This window comes from Monodon monoceros, unplaced genomic scaffold (genome assembly GCF_005190385.1).
Source record: "Monodon monoceros isolate NGI ecotype Baffin Bay Population unplaced genomic scaffold, NGI_Narwhal_1 Super_Scaffold_11, whole genome shotgun sequence".
NCBI lineage: Eukaryota > Metazoa > Chordata > Mammalia > Artiodactyla > Monodontidae > Monodon > Monodon monoceros.
Window position 1 is genome coordinate 74,625,515 of NW_021703767.1, and position 21,802 is coordinate 74,647,316.

Genomic DNA, 21,802 nt, shown 5'->3' on the forward strand with positions numbered 1-21,802 from the left:
GCCTGTCCTTTCAGAGAAGGCATGCAGGCCACATCAGCCACCAGACTCGGAGGTTCACTTACTTATTTACTTCACTCTCTACAACATCTGAGTTTGCCTGCCTCTTCCATACTGCAAAAAGTTTAAAATTTCTTAATGACTTTGTTTTTACACATCTTTGCCCTTATGCAAATATATGAGGTAATGTGTCAGTACTTTTGAACACAGGTGAGTATTATTCAGCCTTGTACTATTGCTAATTCCCAATTATCTGAACAGTGAAAGGAGAGCACAGTGTCAAAATCAATTAAGAACTAAACCTACTTAGGACTAAATGGGCTAGTTAATATTGTATTTTATATCTAGCCCCCTTCGTTTTAAACATTAAGAAATTATGGCATAAAGAAAGGTGACTGTCCAAGAATATAGAGTGAGGTATTAAAATCTGTTTCCTGACCTTCAGCAGGTTCACATCTTTCTACCACACCTATGTGTGAAGGGAGAAAGCAGCAAAAGACAGAATCACTTGCCATTTTTATGATTACTTCTGCTGCTTGAAACTTAGGATATGAAAATATGCTATCATGGGACAGGGTCCAGAAAAATGTTAGAGCCAGTAGTGAGGAGAAGTGGCAGCAGCTCTCTGATTACTTTAGGGGGAAATGTGTCGAGACCAGGGGTCAGCAACACAGAGCTTAGATACAGTGGCTGTAAGAGTTCTTAGAAAAAGAGATTTGAGGAAATTGAGAACAGAGATAAAGAAGCAAGGACTGGAAGGATAGGAAAGGGGTAAAATACACCTGAATAATTAGACACTGACATTTTGTTTCTAAGGTAGGTATGAAAAACAAAATTTTTTTTTTTTTTTTTTTTTGCAGTACACGGGCCTCTCACTGTTGTGGCCTCTCCCGTTGCGGAGCACAGGCTCCGGACGCGTAGGCTCAGCGGCCGTGGCCCACGGGCCCAGCCACTCCGTGGCATGTGGGATCCTCCCAGACCAGGGCACGAACCCATGTCCCCTGCATCGGCAGGCGGACTCTCAACCACTGAGCCACAAGGGAAGCCCCCCAAATTATTTTTAACACGGATTCTAATTTTGTGAACAACTTCACAACGAAGCAAAGGACACACTGGCTCTTATCTACAACAATCATTCTTCAGAGTAATGTGCCTGGCAAGATCAACTTGGATGATGCTCATAATCATCATAATAGCAGCTGGCATTTACCAAATGGTTACTATGGAGCAGATACTGTCTAAGTATTCTACATATGTTAACTCCTTGACTCCTCACAACAATTTACGATGTAGGCAACACTTTCATCCTTATTTTATAAATGAGAAAACAGGAAGGTTATTAAGCAAACAGCCCAAGGATCGCATAGCTACAAAGTGGTAGAGCCAAGATACATGGGTATCAGAAATGCTTTCTCTAAGGTACTTGCTTACAATTCCTAGTCTAACCTTCTGGCAGGGTCCTAACTAAGGAAATAATTATTTAAGTAAAATTGAGCCCTGCATAAAATCAACAAATAAAATGTTTCATCCATTAAACATTTTCCTTATGGAATCTCTAACTACAGAAGAAGTTAAAAATATTTCACATTCAAACAAATTTTGCCAGTTTTGTTAAATGCTACCTTTGGAAGGAGAACCAGTACCCTCAGACCAACACCATACCAATTAGTAAATTTTTTTGACAGTAGTAACCGGTAGGAGCATTAAGGTTAATCCCAATACAGAGATTAGGAATAAAGAATAAAAGGAGCATAAGGACCAAAGAGAAAGATAGTGGCTGTGATAGGAATAAAACCTAAAATTTCCAGCTCCTAATCCCTTCACATAATGCTTCTTACCCATTTAATTAAATTATATCCTAACCTCGACTGCTTTATTAGGAAGCTGCTTATCAGTCCACTGTTTAAGCTTGATATCCACTGTCGTATTAAAAGTTCCAGAATTCATGGTCTGTGCAGCTGGAAGATAGATGTTCTCAATCACATGAGTTGATACTCTTTCCCACAAAGACTGCTGAAGGATTTCCTCCCTGAAATTAAAAAAAAAAAGTTCCAAGAACACCAAATTCAAATATTAAGCCTTTATAAACAGCTTTATTGAAGTATCAACTTACAATAAATTGTACATATTTAAAGTTTTGATATATGTACATGCCTATGTATCACCGCAATCAAGATAATGAACTTATTCATCGTCCTCAAAAGTTGTAACCACTGGATCTACTTTCTGTCACTACAGCTTAGTTTATTTTCTACAATTTAATATAAATGCAGTCATGTAGCATGTATTCTTATTTTCTCTGTCCTCTTTCATCAGCATAATTACTTTGAGATTCATCCATGTTGTGTGTATATTAATATTTCATTTCCTTTTTTGCTGAGTAATATTCCATTGCATAAATCTGTTTACTTATTCACCTGCTGACGGACATTTGGGTTGTTTCCAGTTGCAGGCTATCACAAATAAAGATGCTATGAGCATTCAAGTACAAGTCTTTGTATGACATAGGCTCTTGTGCCTCTTGGGCAAATATCTAGGAGTGGAATGGCTGGATCATATAGTAATTATATATTTACCTTTATAAGATACTGCCAAAATGTTTTCCAAATTGGTTGAACCATTTGACATTCTCACCAGAGGAGTATGAGAGTTCTAGATCCTCTACATCTTGCCAACATTTGGTATGATTAGTCATTTTCATTTATGTCACTGTAATAGGTTTACAGTGGTATCTCATTATGGTTTTAATTTGCATTTCCCTAATGACTAATAATTCCAAGTATCTTTTTATGTGTTCATTTACCTAATATTAATACATACTTTATATGTGTTGACTGTGAAGTAGAGTCCAAGACTGTAAACTTCTTGGTATGATTTTAACAATTTATCAGACCACAGCACAAAGCAAAGAGACATTACGGGATATTGCTAGGTAAAATTGTTCAACATTTCATGATAACATAAAGGATGAATGATCAAGCTGAAAATTCCACCTTTTAAAAGACATCTTACAAGAATATGGTTCTCTAAATAGAATAAAGAAAACTACTTCAATCAAGAAAAACTTTGAAATCTCTAGAAAATATTTGGCTTCTCCCAAACTAATCTTTACTGCTACACAGTGCTAAAACATACAAAAACACCGTGTTTATCAAATGATCAGTCTTAGGAGTAACCTCATCTTTTAGGATGCAGTTGCAAAGCTCAGGGCAACAGAAACACCCCCATTCTGTCCAAAAGCCAAACTGCACTTTTCTTGGGTGAGGAGAGCCAACAATTCCTGCCAGGCAAGTTGACTCATACTCAATATTTTGTGTAAAATTAAGTCTATTGAGTCAATGAGCTTAGCTGCAGGTCTTCCCTTGCTAATTTTCAGGTCTTTTTTCCCTTAAAACCAGAAAACAAGAGTATGGGAGGGAGGACAAAACACGTGAAGAAGATAGAGGTACAAACATACAGTTGTAAAATAAATAAGTCATGGGATGTAATATACAGCATGAAGAACATGACCAATAATACTGTAATAACTTTGTATGGGGACAGATGGTTACTAGACTTATCGTGATGACCCTTCCATAATGTATGCAATTGTCAAATCACTATGTAGAGGAGGAGCTTCAAGATGGCGGAAGAGTAAGATGTGGAGATCACGTTCCTCCCCACAAATACATCAGAAACACATCTATATGTGGAACAACTCCTACATAACACCTACTGAACGCTGTCAGAAGACCTCAGACCTCCCAAAAGGCAAGAAACTCCCTATGTACCTGGGTAGGGCAAACGAAAAAAGAAATCAGAGACAAAAGAATAGGGACGGGACCTGCACCAGTGGGAGGGAGCTGTGAAGGAGGAAAGGTTTCCACACACTAAGAAGCCCCTTGGTGGGCGGAGACTGAGGGTGGCGGAGGGGGGTAAGCTTCGGAGCCACGGAGGAGAGCGCAGCAACAGGGGTGCGGAGGGCAAAGTGGAGAGATTCCCGCACAGAGGATCAGAGCCGACCAGCACTCACCAGCCCGAGAGGCTTGTCTGCTCACCCGCCGGGGCGGGCGGGGCTGGGAGTTGAGGCTCCGGCTTCAGTCAGAGCGCCGGGAGAGGACTGGGAGAGGACTGGGGTGGCGGCGTGAACATAGCCTGCAGGGGGTTAGTGCACCACGCCTAGACGGGAGGGAGTCCGGGGAAAAGTCTGGACCTGCTGAAGAGGCAAGAGACTTTTTCTTTCCTCTGTTTCCTGGTGCGCGAGGAGAGAGGATTCAGAGCGCTACTTAAAGAAGCTCCAGAGACGGGCACGAGCCACGGCTATCAGCGCAGACCCCAGAGACGGGCGTGAGACGCCAAGGCTGCTGCTGCCGCCACCAAGAAGCCTGTGTGCGAGCACAGCTCACTATCCACACCTCCCCTCCTGGGAGCCTGTGCAGCCCGCCACTGCCAGGGTACTGGGACCCAGGGACAACTTCCCCGGGAGAACACACGGCGCGCCTCAGGCTGGTATAACGTCAGGCCGGCCTCTGCCACCGCAGGCTCGCCCCGCACTCCGTGCCCCTTCCCCGCCCGCACCCCACCCCCGGCCTGAGTGAGCCAGAGCCCCTGAAGCAGCTGCTCCGTTAACCCCGTCCTGTCTGAGTGAAGAACAGACGCCCTCAGGCGACCTACACGCAGAGGCGGGGCCAAATCCAAAGCTGAACGCCGGGAGCTGTGGGAACAAAGAAGAGAAAAGGAAATCTCCCCCAGCAGCCTCAGGAGCAGCGGATTAAATCTCCACAATCAACTTAATGTACCCTGCATCTGTGGAACACCTGAATAGACAACAAATCATCCCAAATTGAGGAGGTGGACTTTGGGGGCAACGATATATATATATTTTTTCCCGTTTTCCATTTTTGTGAGGGTGTATGTGTCTGCTTCTGTGTGTGATTTTGTCTGTACAGCTTTGCTTTTACCATTTGTCCTAGGGTTCTGTCTGTCCGTTTGTTTTTTTTAATTACTTAAGAAAACGTTTTTTCTTAATAATTTTTTTAATAACTTTATTTTACTTTATTTTATCTTCTTCTTTCTTTCTATTTTTTCTCCCTTTTATTCTGAGCTGTATGGAGGACAGGCTCTTTGGTGCTCCAGCTAGGCATCAGGGCTGTGCCACTGAGGTGGGAGAGCCAAGTTCAGGACACTGGTCCACAAGAGACCTCCCAGCTCCACATAATATCAAACAGTGAAAATCTCCCAGAGATCTCCATCTCAAAGCCAAGACCAGTTCCACTCAACGACCAGCAAGTTACAGTGCTGGACACTCTATGCCAAACAACTAGCAAGATAGGAACACAACTCTATCCATTAGCACAGAGGCTGCCTAAAATCATAATAAGGCTACAGACACCCCAAAACACACCACCAGACATGGACCTGCCCACCAGAAAGACAAGATCCAGCCTCATCCACCAGAACACAGGCACCAGTCCCCTCCACCAGGAAGCCTACACAACCCACTGAACCAACCTTAGCCACTGGGGACAGACACCAAAAACAATGGGAACTACGAACCTGCAGCCTGCGAAAAGAATACCCCAAACACAGTAAGTTAAGCAAAATGAGAAACACACAGCAGATGAAGGAGCAAGATAAAAACCCACCAGACCTAACAAATGAAGAGGAAACAGGCAGTCTACCTGAAAAAGAATTCAGAATAATGATAGTAAAGATGATCCAAAATCCTGGAAATAGAATGGAGAAAATACAAGAAACGTTTAACAAGGAACTAGAAGAACTAAAGAGCACACAAACAATGATGAACAACACAATAAATGAAATTAAAAATTCTCTCGAAGAGATCAATAGCAGAATAACTGAGGCAGAAGAACCGATACGTGACCTGGAAGATAAAATACTGGAAATAACTACTGCAGAGCAGAATAAAGAAAAAAGAATGAAAAGAATTGAGGACACTCTCAGCGACCTCTGGTACACCATTAAACGCACCAACATTCGAATTATAGGGGTCCCAGAAGAAGAAGAGATAAAGAAAGGGACTCAGAAAGTATTTGAAGAGATTATAGTTGAAAACTTCCCTAATATGGGAAAGGGAATAGTTAATCAAGCCCAGGAAGCACAGAGAGTCCCATACAGGATAAATCCAAGGAAAAATAGGCCAAGACAGATATTAATCAAACTATCAAAAATTAAATACAAAGAAAACATATTAAAAGCAGCAAGGGAAAAACAACAAGTAATCCACAGGGGAATCCGCATAAGGTCAACAGCTGATCTTTCAGCAGAAACTCTGCAAGCCAGAAGGGAGTGGCAGGACATATTTAAAGTGATGAAAGAGAAAAACCTACAACCAAGATTACTCTACTCAGCAAGAATCTCATTCAGATTTGACAGAGAAATTAAAAGCTCTACAGACAAGCAAAAGCTGAGAGAATTCAGCACCACCAAACCAGCTTTACAACAAATGCTGAAGGACCTTCTCTAGGCAGGAAACACAAGAGAAGGAAAAGACCTACAATAACAAACACAAAACAATTAAGAAAATGGTAATAGGAACATGCATATCGATAGTTACCTTAAATGTAAACGCATTAAATGCTCCAACCAAAAGACATACACTGGCTGAATGGATACAAAAACAAGACCCGTATATATGCTGTCTACAAGAGACCCACTTCAGACCTAGGGACACATACAGACTGAAAGTGAGGGGATGGAAAAAGATATTCCATGCAAATGGAAATCAAAAGAAAGCTGGCGTAGCAATTCTTATATCAGACAAAAGAGACGTTAAAATAAAGAGTATTACAAGAGACAAAGAAGGACAATACATAATGGTCAAGGGATCAATCCAAGAAGATGTAACAATTGTAAATATTTATGCACTCAACATAGGAGCACCTCAATACATAAGGCAAATACTAACAGCCATAAAAGGGGAAATCGCCAGTAACACAATTAGAGTAGGGGACTTTAACACCCCACATTCACCAATGCACAGATCATCTAAAATGAAAATAAGGAAACACAAGCTTTAAATGATACATTAAACAAGATGGACTTAATTGATATTTATAGGACATTCCATCCAAAAACAATACACACTCTTCTCAAGTGCTCATGGAACATTCTCCAGGATAGATCACATCTTGGGTCACAAATCAAGCCTTGGTAAATTTAAGAAAATTGAAATCGTACCAAGTATCTTTTCCAACCACAGTGCTATGAGACTACATATCAATTACAGGAAAAAATCTGTAAGAAATACAAACACATGGAGGCTAAACAACACACTACTTAATAACCAAGAGATCACTGAAGAAATGAAAGAGGAAATCAAAACATACCTAGAAGCAAATGACAATGAAAACACAACGACCCAAAACCTACGGGATGCAGCAAAAGCAGTTCTAAGAGGGAAGTTCATAGCTATACAAGCCTACCTTAAGAAACAAGAAACATCTCAAATAAACAACCTAACCTTACACCTAAAGCAATGAGAAAGAAGAACCAAAAAACCCCAAAGTTAGCAGAAGGAAAGAGATCATAAAGATCAGATCAGAAATAAATGAAAAAGAAATGAGGGAAAAGATAGCAAAGATCAATAAGACTAAAAGCTGGTTCTATGAGAAGATAAACAAAATTGATAAACCATTAGCCAGGAGAGAAGACTCAAATCAAAAGAATTAGAAATGCAAAAGGAGAAGTAACAACTGACACTGCAGAAATACAAAGGATCATGAGAGATTACTACAAGCAACTCTATGCCAATAAAATGGACAACCTGGAAAAAATAGACAAATTCTTAGAAATGCACAACCTGCTGAGACTGAAGCAGGAAGAAACAGAAAGTATGAACAGACCAATCACAAGCACTGAAATTGAAACTGTGATTAAAAATCTTCCAACAAACAAAAGCCCAGGACCAGATGGCTTCACAGGCGAATTCTATCAAACATTTAGAGAAGAGCTAACACCTATCCTTCTCAAACTCTTCCAAATATAGCAGAGGTAGGAACACTTCCAAACTCATTCTATGAGGCCACCATCACTCTGATACCAAAACCAGATAAAGATGTCACAAAGAAAGAAAACTACAGGCCAATATCACTGATGAACATAGATGCAAAAATCCTCAACAAAATACTAGCAAACACTATCCAACAGCACATTAATAGGATCATACACCATGATCAAGTGGGGTTTATCCCAGGAATGCAAGGATTCTTCAATATACTCAAATCAATCAACATGAAACACCATATTAACAAACTGAAGGAGAAAACCATATGATCATCTCAACAGATGCAGAGAAAGCTTTTGACAATATTCAACACCCATTTATGATAAAAACCCTCCAGAAAGTAGGCACAGAGGGAACTTTCTTCAACATAATAAAGGCCATACATGACAAACCCACAGCCAACATCGTCCTCAATGGTGAAAAACTGAAACCATTTCTACTAAGATCAGGAACAAGACAGGTTGCCCACTCTCACCACTATTATTCAACATAGTTTTGGAAGTTTTAGCCACAGCAATCAGAGAAGAAAAAGAAATAAAAGGAATCCAAACTGGAAAAGAAGAAGTAAAGCTGTCACTGTTTGCAGATGACATGATACTATACATAAAGAATCCTAAAGATGCTACCATAAAACTACTAGAGCTAATCAATGAATTTGGTAAAGTAGCAGGATACAAAGTTAATGCACAGAAACATCTTGCATTCCTACACACTAATGATGAAAAATGTGAAAGTACAATTAAGAAAACACTCCCATTTACCACTGCAACAAAAAGAATAAAATATCTAGGAATAAAGCTACCTAAGGAGACAAAAGACCTATATGCAGAAAATTATAAGACACTGATGAAAGAAATTAAAGATGATACAAATAGATGGAGAGATATACCATGTTCTTGGATTGGAACAATCAACACTGTGAAAATGACTCTACTACCCAAAGCTATCTACAGATTCAATGCAATCCCTATCAAACTACCACTGGCATTTTTCACAGAACTAAAACAAAAATTTTCACAATTTGTATGGAAACACAAAAGACCCCAAATAGCCAAAGCAATCTTGAGAAAGAAAAAGGGAGCTGGAGGAATCAGGCTCCCTGACTTCAGACTATACTACAAAGCTACAGTAATCAAGACAGTATGGTACTGGCACAAAAACAGAAATATAGATCAATGGAACAGGACAGAAAGCCCAGAGATAAACCCACGCACATATGGTCACCTTATCTTTGATAAAGGAGGCAGGAATGTACAGTGGAGAAAGGACAGCCTCTTCAATAAGTGGTGCTGGGAAAACTGGACAGGTACATGTAAAAGTATGAGATTAGAACACTCCCTAACACCATACACAAAAATAAGCTCAAAATGGATTAAAGACCTAAATGTAAGGCCAGAAACTAACAAACTGTTAGAGGAAAACATAGGCAGGACACTCTATGACATAAATCACAGCAAGATCCTTTTTGACCCACCTCCTAGAGAAATGGAAATAAAAACAAAAATAAACAAATGGGACCTAATGAATCTTCAAAGCCTTTGCACAGTAAAGGAAACCATAAACAAGACCAAAAGACAACCCTCAGAATGGGAGAAAATATTTGCAAATGAAGCAACTGACAAAGGATTAATCTCCAAAATATATAAGCAGCTCATGCATCTCAATAACAAAAAAACAAACAACCCAATCCAAAAATGAGCAGAAGACCTAAATAGACATTTCTCCAAAGAAGATATACAGATTGCTGCCAACAAACACATGAAAGAATGCTCAACATCATTAATCATTAGAGAAATGCAAATCAAAACTACAATGAGGTATCATCTCACACCAGTCAGAATGGCCACCATCAAAAAATCTACAAACAATAAATGCTGGATAGGGTGTGGAGAAAAGGGAACCCTCTTGCACTGTTGGTGGGAATGTAAATTGATACAACCACTATGGAGAACAGTATGGAATTTCCTCAAAAAACTCAAAATAGGAGTACCATACGACCCCGCAATCCCACTACTGGGCATATACCCTGAGAAAACCATAATTCAAAAAGAGTCATCTACCAAAATGTTCATTGCAGCTCTATTTACAATAGCCAGGAGATGGAAACAACCTAAGTGTCCATCATCGGATGAATGGATAAAGAAGATGTGGCACATATATACAATGGAATATTACTCAACCATAAAAAGAAACGAAATTGAGTTATCTGTAGTGAGGTGGATGGACCTAGAGACTGTCATACAGAGTGAAGTAAGTCAGAAAGAGAAAAACAAATACCGTATGCTAACATATATATATGGAATCTAAAAAAAAAAAAGAAAATGATCAGGAGAACCTAGGAGCAAGACGGGAATAAAGATGCAGACCTACTAGAGAATGTACTTGAGGATACAGGGAGAGGGAAGGGTAAGCTGGGACAAAGTGAGAGAGTGGCATGGACATATATACACTACCATACGTAAAACAGATAGCTAGTGGGAAGCGGCCACATAGCACAGGGAGATCAGCTCGGTGGTTTGTGACCACCTAGAGGGGTGGGATAGGGAGGGTAGGAGGGAGGGAGATGCAAGAGGGAAGAGATATGGTGACATATGTATATGTATAACTGATTCACTTTGTTATAAAGCAGAAACTGACACATCATTGTAAAGCAATTATACTCTAATAAAGATGTTAAAAAAACACTATGTAGTGCACTGAAACTAACATAATATTGTATGTCAACTATATTTCAATAAAAACAAAAGGAAGGAAAGAAGGGAGGAAGGAAGGAAAGAAGGAAAGAGAGACAGAAAGAATATGCGGAGAGAATACACCACTGAGGATCAAAGGACAAAGTCCATTTAGTCACGGCATTAATAACAATGGGAGAATTTTAAGAGCAAGGCGGAAGAAAAGAAGTTTGTCAGGGCCATCTATTCAGACAATTTTAAACACAAACTCAAGATATCTGAAAGATGAACAAAAAATCAGGATACAGCCTCTGACCACGAAGGCCTTTTGCTGCTCCTGCCTCAGAACAGACATGGTCTGTTAATCTCTTCCTAGGAGTCTATGGGACAGGACTGTACAACCCAGACACCCTTTCAAGGAGATCATAACAAAATTCCACACCACCAAATTCTGACAAGCCTTAGGTAACTTTCTCAAAGGAGGCTGCAGCTTCCCAATCCACCAGAGGTGGCTGCTGTCACTTATCCTTACCCAGCTCACTTGCCCTTTCATCACTAAGCTGCTGTCCTCTGTCCAGACTCCCCCTGCTCCCCTCCATCACAATAACTTTTATTGTGCCTCCAATACCTTGTTCCATAACAAACAAACCATTTTATATTCTCATTCTTTCCCTTTTCCTTGCATCTTCAAACCTTTCCTGACCCTCTCTTACAGGCAGTAACTGTCCTCAAATTCTGCTGCCTGGAAGCTGCTCATTAGCTGAATGTGCTTCAGAGTCAGGAAGTGGATGTTCTCCTTACCCCACAATCTCTCTTCCAGACCATTAGTCCTCTACTCACATCGACCAGTTCCCCCAGTATATATTCTAGGTGATTGTAGACTTCTTCTCTAAGTTTTGCCATCGTCCAGGGATAAATACCACTAATACATAAAATACAACTACCATTATAGTTCTATTTATCACCCCCCTTATCTCCTGAACTTTACCTATATGCCCTTTTAATTAAATTTTTTTTCAAAATAAAAATTTCTTCTTTTAAAGCAGAGGACTTACTCCATATAATTTAAAACCAATACAGAAAAAGAAGTCCTCCATAATGTCTCTTTCACTAAATGACCACTATTCACAGCTTAATTTATCATTAAAAATATTCAATGCCTACATTACTATTTGTGTGTGTTTACACAGGTGATATTACACATACTGTTTAATAACTATAATATTAAAGTATATTGTACATAGTTTTCCATGTTGACATCCTACATTTTTCAATGGCTGCATAGTAATCCACTCTATGGATAAATCAAATATTATGTAATTACAAATAAAAACACAAGTTTTCAATTTTTTACACTTATAAACAAAACCATGGTGAAGATTCTTATGTGTTCATCTTCGTCAAAAATATATTCACTTCAATAGAGCCCTAGCAATATAATTACTGGATATAGATGTACTCAGTGTTTAAATGACTCCTCTTCTCCATTACCTACACATCCAATCACTAAATCCTGTCAATTCTATCCTCTAGGTAACCTCTCAAATATCTCAAAAATGTCTCCTCTTCTCCACCTACACAACCACTATTCAAGTTCAAGCCACTATCTCTTCTGGTCTAGATTATTTCAACAGTCAACTGTCTCCTTGCTCAGTTTTCTCCATCTGTATTCCACTTTCCCTACTACAAAAATCTTTTTAAACTGCAAATCTGCCTAAACCTCTTCATTGGCCCTCACTGGTTGTGGGATAAATTTCAAGCTTCTAAACATGGTTTCTAAGGCCCTTAATCATCTATATCTTGCTTATAGCCACCGTTTCATCTTCTTCCTCTTGCCTCCTTCTATGCTAAAGCCATAGGTACCTGTCTTCAGTTACCTGTGTCACTTTTCTTGCTCTCACCTCTTGGCCTCTGCAATATTCTGGTCACTGCCTTTACCTAGCATCTATTCACTCTTTAAATCTCAAATTATAAGAAATCTTTTTTGATTCCTTACATCTGAGTTAGGGTACTTAACTGTGCATTCCCATGTTCCTTTCATTCTTTTAACTTCAACAAAATAAACTTAATACTTTTCACCAAAAATTGTATGTATACTGCGATACCATTTTTAAGTGTATTTCTAGAAATTCTGCCAGCTATCCTTCTAAATAAGGATAAAATAACTATCTCCTGCTTAGTGTCCGTAATCGACTCCTAAAGATCAAGTATATTGTGTGAAAGCGCTAAGAGCCTATTTCTTACTCTAATGAATCATATGTCAAATCTAAACCTCCAATAACTTTCTTAAAATATGACTGAAGTATAGAATGACAAAATGCTTGTAACAGTGCTTCCAGATTATAAATACAGATCAAACAGTCCTGTGACTTAAATAATTATAAACATCTTAGAGGTGTATCCTAAAATGTCACATAAGGCATTAAGCAGCAAAAAGATACTACCTGATACAACATCAACTGTGTCACAAAAATAAAACATTTTGGGTGCAGTGCAGTTGAAATCAATGTGGCACAAACAGCTAAGATTAGGACCTGCTATTTTGATCTATGTTTGTGTTAAGCTACAGCGTCAGGGGAAAAAGGGTGCGGCGGAGGTGGAGGAGCGGTGATGAAAAGATCCAGCAGCTCAAAGAATAAATCTCTAGCAGCCAGATGTCCTAGTTCTCTCCCTTGCCTTCTCAATAGGCAATCTGGCAATATAGGTTTCTTGTCCCTTCACAAATTCCCTTCACCACCCGTGTGTTAAGTAAATTAGATTTATCTTCAAGGCTCGCTTAAGTGTAAGTACACTTTGATTTCAGACTTGCTCTGTCCAAACAAAACTAACCATTCCATTTGATGATGCCAGAAATTCAGAGAGGCACCACATTTTTCTCCCATAAATAGCATTATGAGTTATCATAGTTTACAAATCACTTTTTCTGTACATTATCTTCATACAACCTAGTAAGTAGTACTATTCATTCTGTGTGTATGTGTATATGTATATACTATACACATACATACATATATACACACACACATATCTCTTGCAAACTTCAAAAGCTGGATGACTTATAGAAAGCCATAGAACTGGCTTAAAATACTAATGATAACAAGTTTTTTTTTGTATATATATATATATGATTAATCAATCAACAAATACAGATAAGATCAGAATTCTTTTTTCAATAAGGAGAGAGATTAAAAATAGGCAAATTTTGACTACTTGAAGAGAGAAAAGGGTTCACTACTGAGGAAGAAAGGGCACCAACATAAGGAAACTAGTAGTACTGAATACAAACTTAAGGACTGGACACTACTGTCTAAGTTCCATTTTGATAATCTTCAACTGAGCAAATATAAGAGTTACAGAAACTATTCATAATAAATGGCAGTTCTGCTCCAAGCATAATAAATTCTTAAAATACTACAGACTTCATTATAAAGATAATTTTTATATAAGGGACTTGTTAATTAAAATATGATTATAAAAATTTTAAATTTAAGCTATTTATACATAGCTTGCTTGAGGTACATGGAAACTATTTTGGTTACTGCCATTCCAACATATTTAAGAGTGCCAATATTTACATAAAACATAAATTGAAGGTGACACTTGGTCCTAAAAGCGATTTGCATGAGTATTTTTCAAAAGAATGCATTTACTTGCTATTTAAAAAAAAAAATCTCAAATAGGATTCAATTTCAAATGTGATTTGTACAAAACATATCACACACATATTACAAAAGCACCAGTGTTCTTATGCAGATGTGAGAATTTGAAAGTAATATACTCTTCTCCGTTTACAAATCAATTTTCTCTGTAGTTTTGTTCTCTACGTGTAATCCAACAAGAGCAACTGGTTTTGTTAGACTGTTTGATACTTAGCTAAAGCACAATTTGATAAAACTTTTACCTAAATGATTTTATAGAAATCAAAATTATGTATTTATTAAGTATAAGATAAGGAAAAACCTAAGATGAATGAAGATTTCAAAAGCGCATGAGAGGGCTTCCCTGGTGGCGCAGTGGTTGAGAGTCCGCCTGCCGATATAGGGGACACGGGTTCATGCCCCGGTCCGGGAAGATCCCACATGCCGCGGAGCGGCTGGACCCGTTGAGCCATGGCCACTGAGCCTGCGCGTCCGGAGCCTGTGCTCCGCAACGGGAGAGGCCACAACAGTGAGAGGCCCGCGTACCGCAAAAAAAAAAAAAAAAAAAGAGCATGGAGAAAGTTATCTTTCGGAATATCTCTTCTCAGACATACAGAATAAATACATAATTCATTATACTTAAAATATTTAATTGGTTAGACTAGGATAGTGGTTAGATTTTGCAAAAAAACATACCTTTATGTTCTTGCCTATTTACTAAGTGTTTGGGGGGACAGGCCAAGGATACAATAAATCACTGCTTTATCAATCTAAGTTTTAGTATTCCATTATAATTCACATAGTAAAGTCTTTGAGAAAAGGTCAAATACTCACCAATGTTTTGGTGTAACCTGGCTCAGACTGATAACTTCATCGAGGATTTCATTTTTAGCTTTTTCAAACAGTTCGTCCTAGGCAATATAGATACACGTAAGTAAGATTTTCATAAGACAGTCAATTTGCCCTGCCATGATTTTCAGAGATAACTAAAAGGAAGGCCTCTGACAAGCTACTGGCTGGACTTAGGTTTGAAGCATGCCTGACCAACAAGTAACGCTCTTCTCTTCTAGTCTCTTTCTTTAGGAATGCCAATATCCAGATAAGGACAAAGACACTGACACACGTCTACCTTATTCAACTCTGAATGCAGTTTTTCACGGAACATTTGTTCAGGTAAGTTTTTTACGTAACAAACATTATGTGAAAGTTACCAACGCACATTAATTTAGTGTATTACTACTGATGGCATTTTATAATCAAGGAAAACCAATACACATGGGGTTACTGACCCCTTAAAATGTCTTTTACAACTGATGGCATTTTATAATCAAGGAAAACCAATACTTAAGACCTATTAACTTAGAGTATAAACAGTGAAAAGGTTAAAAAGCTGATATATAATTTTTAAGTTTACATTACATAAATATGTTAATTTATAAGACCTTGAAAGACTATTCTTCACTTTTTCAGAAAAAGATTTTGAATACTTGTTTGGATATCCTATGATCCCTAATTACTTTTTTTATTATGTAATAAATAATTTAAGTTATTTGTAAAAGTGACAACTGTTTGTGGAAATGTATTCTTGCAACTCTAAATTAGTAATCATGGTTAAAACCAAAACAATTTAGCTTACCAGATTTTGCTTGTCAACATAAATTTTGTTAGAGCACAATACTAAATTAGATATCTACAGAATACATGAGGTACATAAATATTACCCGGTCAAGTTCTCGCAGGCGAGGATAGTTATTCTTCCACTCAGTTTCAAGGTTAAAACGTGTTGCTGAGGAAGAAGGAAAAATGCTCAAGCTTGAGGATTCTCTTCAGTTCCAGATGCAGTGGTTAAAGGCTATCTCTCACATATCTGCTATATTAACTGAATTTCTGAGTGTGCACAGATAGCTCCTGAGTACTCTGGGCTCTCAATATCTCAGAATAGCATTATTACAACAGTTTTCCAAACTAATCCCTTTGACTTTAGTTTCTCCATTTTCAATCCACAAAGCACACAGCTGACACAATTTAGTACAGCTGCTAAGAGCATGGGACTCTGAAGTCATACCACCAACTCAATCCTGATTTTGAACCCCATTCAAACCCTGGGTCTATTATCTATTACTGTTTGATGCTGGGTGTGTTACTTAGGTAAATTATTCTCTGCCTCAGTTTGCTCTTCTGTAAGATGAGAATGACACTTACAAGGTTGCTGAGGGACTAATGGGATAAATAGGTAGGCTTTCCTAATGAGAAAATGGGCGGAGGATATACTCTCACCAAATGAAACTACGGAAGCAAGCAAAGCCATGGAACCAGAAAGCATGGTATTCAGGAACCAGTACAACGTAGCTGAAAGTACACTGTCTGCTCTGCTTCCCAACACACTTCCTCTCTTTCCTCTAAAAAGGCAGAATCTGAGCTCTCTATAGTTATACTAGGTTCTTTCTCCCAAACAGTACTGCAAACTTTCTATTTAAATTTTGTAATGTTCTCCTAGCAATGTTTCCCCTGAAAAGAAAAATCCTGCTCTCATACAACTGAAGATTTGTAGTTTTCCTTTTCCTACATACTATCTTATAGTAAATGAATGAAAAGCAACTGTTAAAGCAAAGGAAGTAAAGAATGTGATGGATGCCCAAGACTGCCAGCTAATAAAATATCTAAATTTGAGAGTTTATTTTAAAAACCCAACTTACCTTTGAAACTGTCGGCCTGTTGTTCAACTGACTCTCGTACCATTTTCCAAAAGCAATCCGAAACAGCAAGGCTGAGATTTCTTGTAGTCACTTGGTGTGCCTTTAGCATGCTTGTCCTACAGAACAATAACCAGAGCTAAAGTATATTAAAGTGGCAGAAAGGACAATACTATCACCAAGTTTGAGAATGTGCTTGTTATAACATAATGAGAATAGCCACTTAAATCATTTTATACTAGGGCGGTCCAATGAACTTTCTGTGATGAGGAAAGTAATCTATACCCGTGCTGTCCAATATGGTAGCTACTAGTCACATGGGGTTATTGACCCCTTGAAATGTGTGGCTAGTGTGACTGAGGAACTCACATTTTCCTTCTATTTAATGTTAACTAATTTAAATTTAGAGACTTCCCTGGTGGTACAGTGGTTAAGAGTCTGCCTGTCAGTGTAGGGGACATGGGTTCGAGCCCCGGTGTGGGAGGATCCCACACACCGCAGAGCAACTAAGCCCATGAGCCACAACTACTAAGCCTGTGCTCTAGAGCCCGAGAGCCACAACTACTGAAGCCCACGCCACCTAGAGCCCGTGCTCCGCAACAAGAGAAACCACTGCAATGAGAAGCCCGCGCACTGCAACAAAGAGTAGCCACTGCTTGCTGAAACTAGAGAAAACACGTGTGCAGCAACAAAGACCCAACACAGCCAAAAATAAATAAATAAATTTAAACAAGCACACAAGGCTAGTGACAACTATATTGGATAGCATAGTTCTACCCACTTGCCAGCTCCCAACCCAACAGACAATTCTCAAGACTACGTGTGAAAAGACGACCTTGACTTACTATACTAATATAGAGGCAAACGCACTCTTCCAGTTCAAGAGACTCTCTACATGTTATAATGTTTTAAAATTCAGTTGCCCTTTAGCTTTTCCTCATTGCTTTTCTGTCAGTATCTTATTTTCTGTTAATTTCTGTCAATATCTATTTAAGGACACCCCTTTCACACTCCCACCCCTCACTCCAACTTTCCCCAATACTGTAAGAGAAATGTGTACACGCATTTAAACATGTAAGTGTTGATTTTAAAAAATCACCTTATAAGTAAAACAACTTAAGTGGTGTCAGTGTGGTCTCCAATGCCCATATGCCAAGGGGCAATTTATTACAACAGCATGTACTGTACTGTGTGACAAACTGCTCCCAATTCTGTCAGAGTAGCTTGAGGACTTGCTTATTAAATACAGATCGCTATTTGGGAATTCAATTCTGGAAATTCAATGTTAAACTGATAGCTATAAAACAAACTTTTAAATGAAAACAGCTGAAGTTACTCCCTCACTATAAATTCTTTAAATATTTAAACAAGATACCTACTTTAGGAGTTTTGAATTCTGAAAAAATTCTTCTTCATAGTCTCTTATAGCTTCAATGCTTTCAGAGTTGTTTCCTAGGGAGAGATGATGGTAAAGTTCTCACTAATAAAATTCATTTTTATTATTTGAAAACAACAGAAAACTATAATAATCTGTCTTTGCATACCTTTTCCTGTTACAACAGCAAAATAACCTAGAGCTTTCATTGGGAAGAGTTTTCCTTCAATTATCTGCTGAATCTATTTTCAAAAGTGGGAAAAATAAGCAGATGTTAAGTTGACATAATTTTTAAAGCATAACATGCTATTTAGAAAGCAAATTTAATAATGCTATATATGTATATGTTTGGGTAAATATATGTCTGTACAAAAGTACTGAAATGTATTTCAATTGCTATATATGTCTGTACAAAAGTACTGAAATGCATTTCAATTGCTCTTTGAGGAAAAAATTAAATACATTTAGTTTTGTTATATTAAAAATGTATTGTTAAAACTTAAGTACCAAAATTAGAACTTGGAATGACATATAGAGCTTTGGAGTCAGGCCTTAGTTTGAATTTCTTCTCTGGCACTTGCTAGGTGTGTGGCCTTAAGTAGGCTACTTAACTTTTTCAAACTGGTAGTTGAAAAGGTTATATGATACTTAACACAGTGCCAGGCATGCAGAAGCACACAATAATAGTAGCTTCTATTATTATTTCCCCAATATCTAAATTCTAACAAAGTTGGACAGTCTTTTTTTTTTTTTCTTTTTTAACTCTATAAAAAAAAATTTGGATCCAGTGGTTCTCAACTCTTTTAGGGTCAAAACTCCTTTTCTAAATGAAATAAAAACTACAGACTCTGTCTCCAGAAAAATGCACATTTGCACAGAGATCTATCATTCACACATAACATAAAAGAGTTCCTACTCCCAGAAGCTCATTAAGATTAATACTGAGATAAGAATCCCTCCTCTAAGACAAGTTACATTTCTAAGCTAATGCTGAATCTTTGGTATAAAAAAAGACTGATACAAGCTTCAACTGTATTCAAAGGAAATGCAAACTCATTATCCTAAAGAAGAGGAGAAAAATGAAAGGAATGATGGGAAATGGGAAGGAAGCACAGAAATTTGCTTCTACCTCACTTCTCCCCTCCTCCCTATCAGGACCAATACTGCCAAGGGCAGGCCTTACCCTTAAAAACAAGGCTAAGCTAAGGTCACCGAGGCTGTACAGAAAAGAGTTAACACAGCAGGCCTGAGATTGCTGTCCTCAGAAAGGCCTGCCTGTCCTTGGCTGGCATCTGGGAACTTAACTGGTAAACAATTCCCTACACTGATATAAAACTTTCCCTAAATAACAGTGGCTCATTGTGCAATCCATGTGGTTTATGCTGAGCATCTGCTTTCCTTTGGGCGTCTGGAATCTTGGTACTTGAGGGTGGCTACATGAACAGCCCCCGATAAAAACCTTAGGCGCTGTGTCTCTAATGAGTAACTTGTTGCTGGCAGGATTAAGCATTTCCTGTATGACTCTTCTAGGAAAGAACTCTTGGAAACTTGAGCTTGGTTTCCTTCAGATATCACCTTCTGCACCTTCTCATTTTGTAATTTTGCTTTGCATCCTATCATTGTAATAAAATCTTAGGTGGAAGTATGACTATGTACTGAGTCCTGTGAGTCCTACGGAATCAGGGAGCCTAGGGGTGGTCTGCCTTGGGAACCCCATCACAGAGGCATAGTCCTACAGAGTTTCGGGTGGGAAAAAGAGAAATTCTAAGCAGTAGCCAGAGGGATGGGTACTTATATCTGAAGTTGTTCCATGGGGGATGAAGATATAATAACAACAGATGATAGCCACCATTTACATAACACTTTTGTGCAAAGCACTATTTCAACCACTTTACGATGGATATTTAACTCAATAAATTTTCATTACCTATGAGACAGTACCATTAATATCTTCATTTCCAACAGATGAGAAAGCCTAAAGCACTGAAAAAGTAAAACAACTCACCTAAGGTTACACAACTAGCAAACAGTAGAGCAGATGTGAAACCAAGCAATCTGGCTACAGATTGTGCACTTTTACCCACTTTTACCCACTTTTTTATGCCTTCATAATTAAGTAGAGAGCATGTCCTAATAAACCTTGCACACAATCATACCTTGAAATAAAATTCTTTCCTTGTTAAGGGAGGAGGAGAGAAGGGACACTGAATACCATGAATAGAAGTCACAGAATCTCAGAAATGAAAATGACCTAGAGATCAACTAGACTAACAGGTTGGATGGTGCACTGACTGGATGCAGAAAAGTAACAAGATTTGCCCAAGGACATGCAGCTGGTTGGTGGTAGAGCATGGATAAGAATGCTGAGCCTTGACACCCCATCCAATGCCTTCTCTATTATGAAACTCTGCCTCACAGTCTTTCATCAGTTAAGAAACATAATGTTTATCTGAAAAAAATACATAAATCATAAAAAAATTTTAAAAAGACAGGACAAAATAAGTAAGGCCCAAAAGGAATTTAAACTGTCACTAGTTTTACATTAATTAATGAACATCAACTAAAAAAAAAGTTTAAACTATAACAAAAAATACTACAAATGAGGTTAATGACTGTATGTCAACATACAAAATTTAAATTAAATTAGAGTAAGCAACATTAGCAGTTTTAAGTATTTGAAGCAAACTGATTACAGTTGTGGAATTTCACTTATACCTGGATATTGCACTTAAGTAATTTACTATAACTATACAATACTTTGTTTTTAATGAGAACCAAGAAAAATCCCATTACTACTTGTATTTCACAACGAAATTTTTTATTCCCCCAACCAGTCCCTGTCATAACTGGAGCTTGTATAAAGAACGTGCCCTCACCCTGCTAGGACTAGCCACATTTTTCTCTGCCAGGTCTACTTTGGTCAAAACAAATATTGTCCTTCTTCCATGAGGATCCATTTGACTGACCAAGTCGGTAACAATGCTGCGTTCAGCATCCACAGATCCATCTGAAAAAAAATTGAAAAATGACATTGTAGGGCTTCCCTGCTGGCACAGTGGTTAAGAATCCACCTGCCAGTGCTGGGAACACGGGTTCAAGCCCTGGTCCGGGAAGATCCCACATGCCAAGGAGCAAGTAAGCCCGTGCGCCACAAATACTGAGCCTGTGCTCTAGAGCCCGCGAGCCACAACTACTGGGCCCATGTGTCATAGCTACTGAAGCCCGCAGGCCTAGAGCCCATGCTCTGTAACAAGAGAAGCCACCACAATGAGAAGCCCACGCACCGCAAGGAAGAGTAGCCCGCACTTGCCAAAAGAGAAAGCCCACGCGCAGCAACAAAGACCCAACGCAGCCATAAATAAATAAATAAATAAATAAATAAATAAATAAATAAATAAATAAATAAATAAATAAATAAATAA

General features: G+C 38.4%; 1 protein-coding gene across 5 annotated transcripts in view; it reads right to left on the reverse strand.

Moving 5' to 3' along the window:
• The window catches only part of OPA1 (OPA1 mitochondrial dynamin like GTPase), a 93,963-nt gene that overhangs the window by 39,892 nt on the left and 32,269 nt on the right, over positions 1-21,802 (reverse strand). For all 5 annotated transcript variants that reach the window (XM_029214980.1, XM_029214978.1, XM_029214977.1 and 2 more), the window contains 7 exons: positions 21,257-21,387; positions 18,550-18,622; positions 18,385-18,457; positions 17,009-17,124; positions 16,034-16,098; positions 15,147-15,223; positions 1,861-2,026 (listed from right to left, as the gene is read on the reverse strand). In XM_029214980.1, the coding sequence (XP_029070813.1) occupies positions 1,861-2,026; positions 15,147-15,223; positions 16,034-16,098; positions 17,009-17,124; positions 18,385-18,457; positions 18,550-18,622; positions 21,257-21,387 (701 nt within the window). The remainder of the gene's footprint in view (positions 1-1,860; positions 2,027-15,146; positions 15,224-16,033; positions 16,099-17,008; positions 17,125-18,384; positions 18,458-18,549; positions 18,623-21,256; positions 21,388-21,802) is intronic.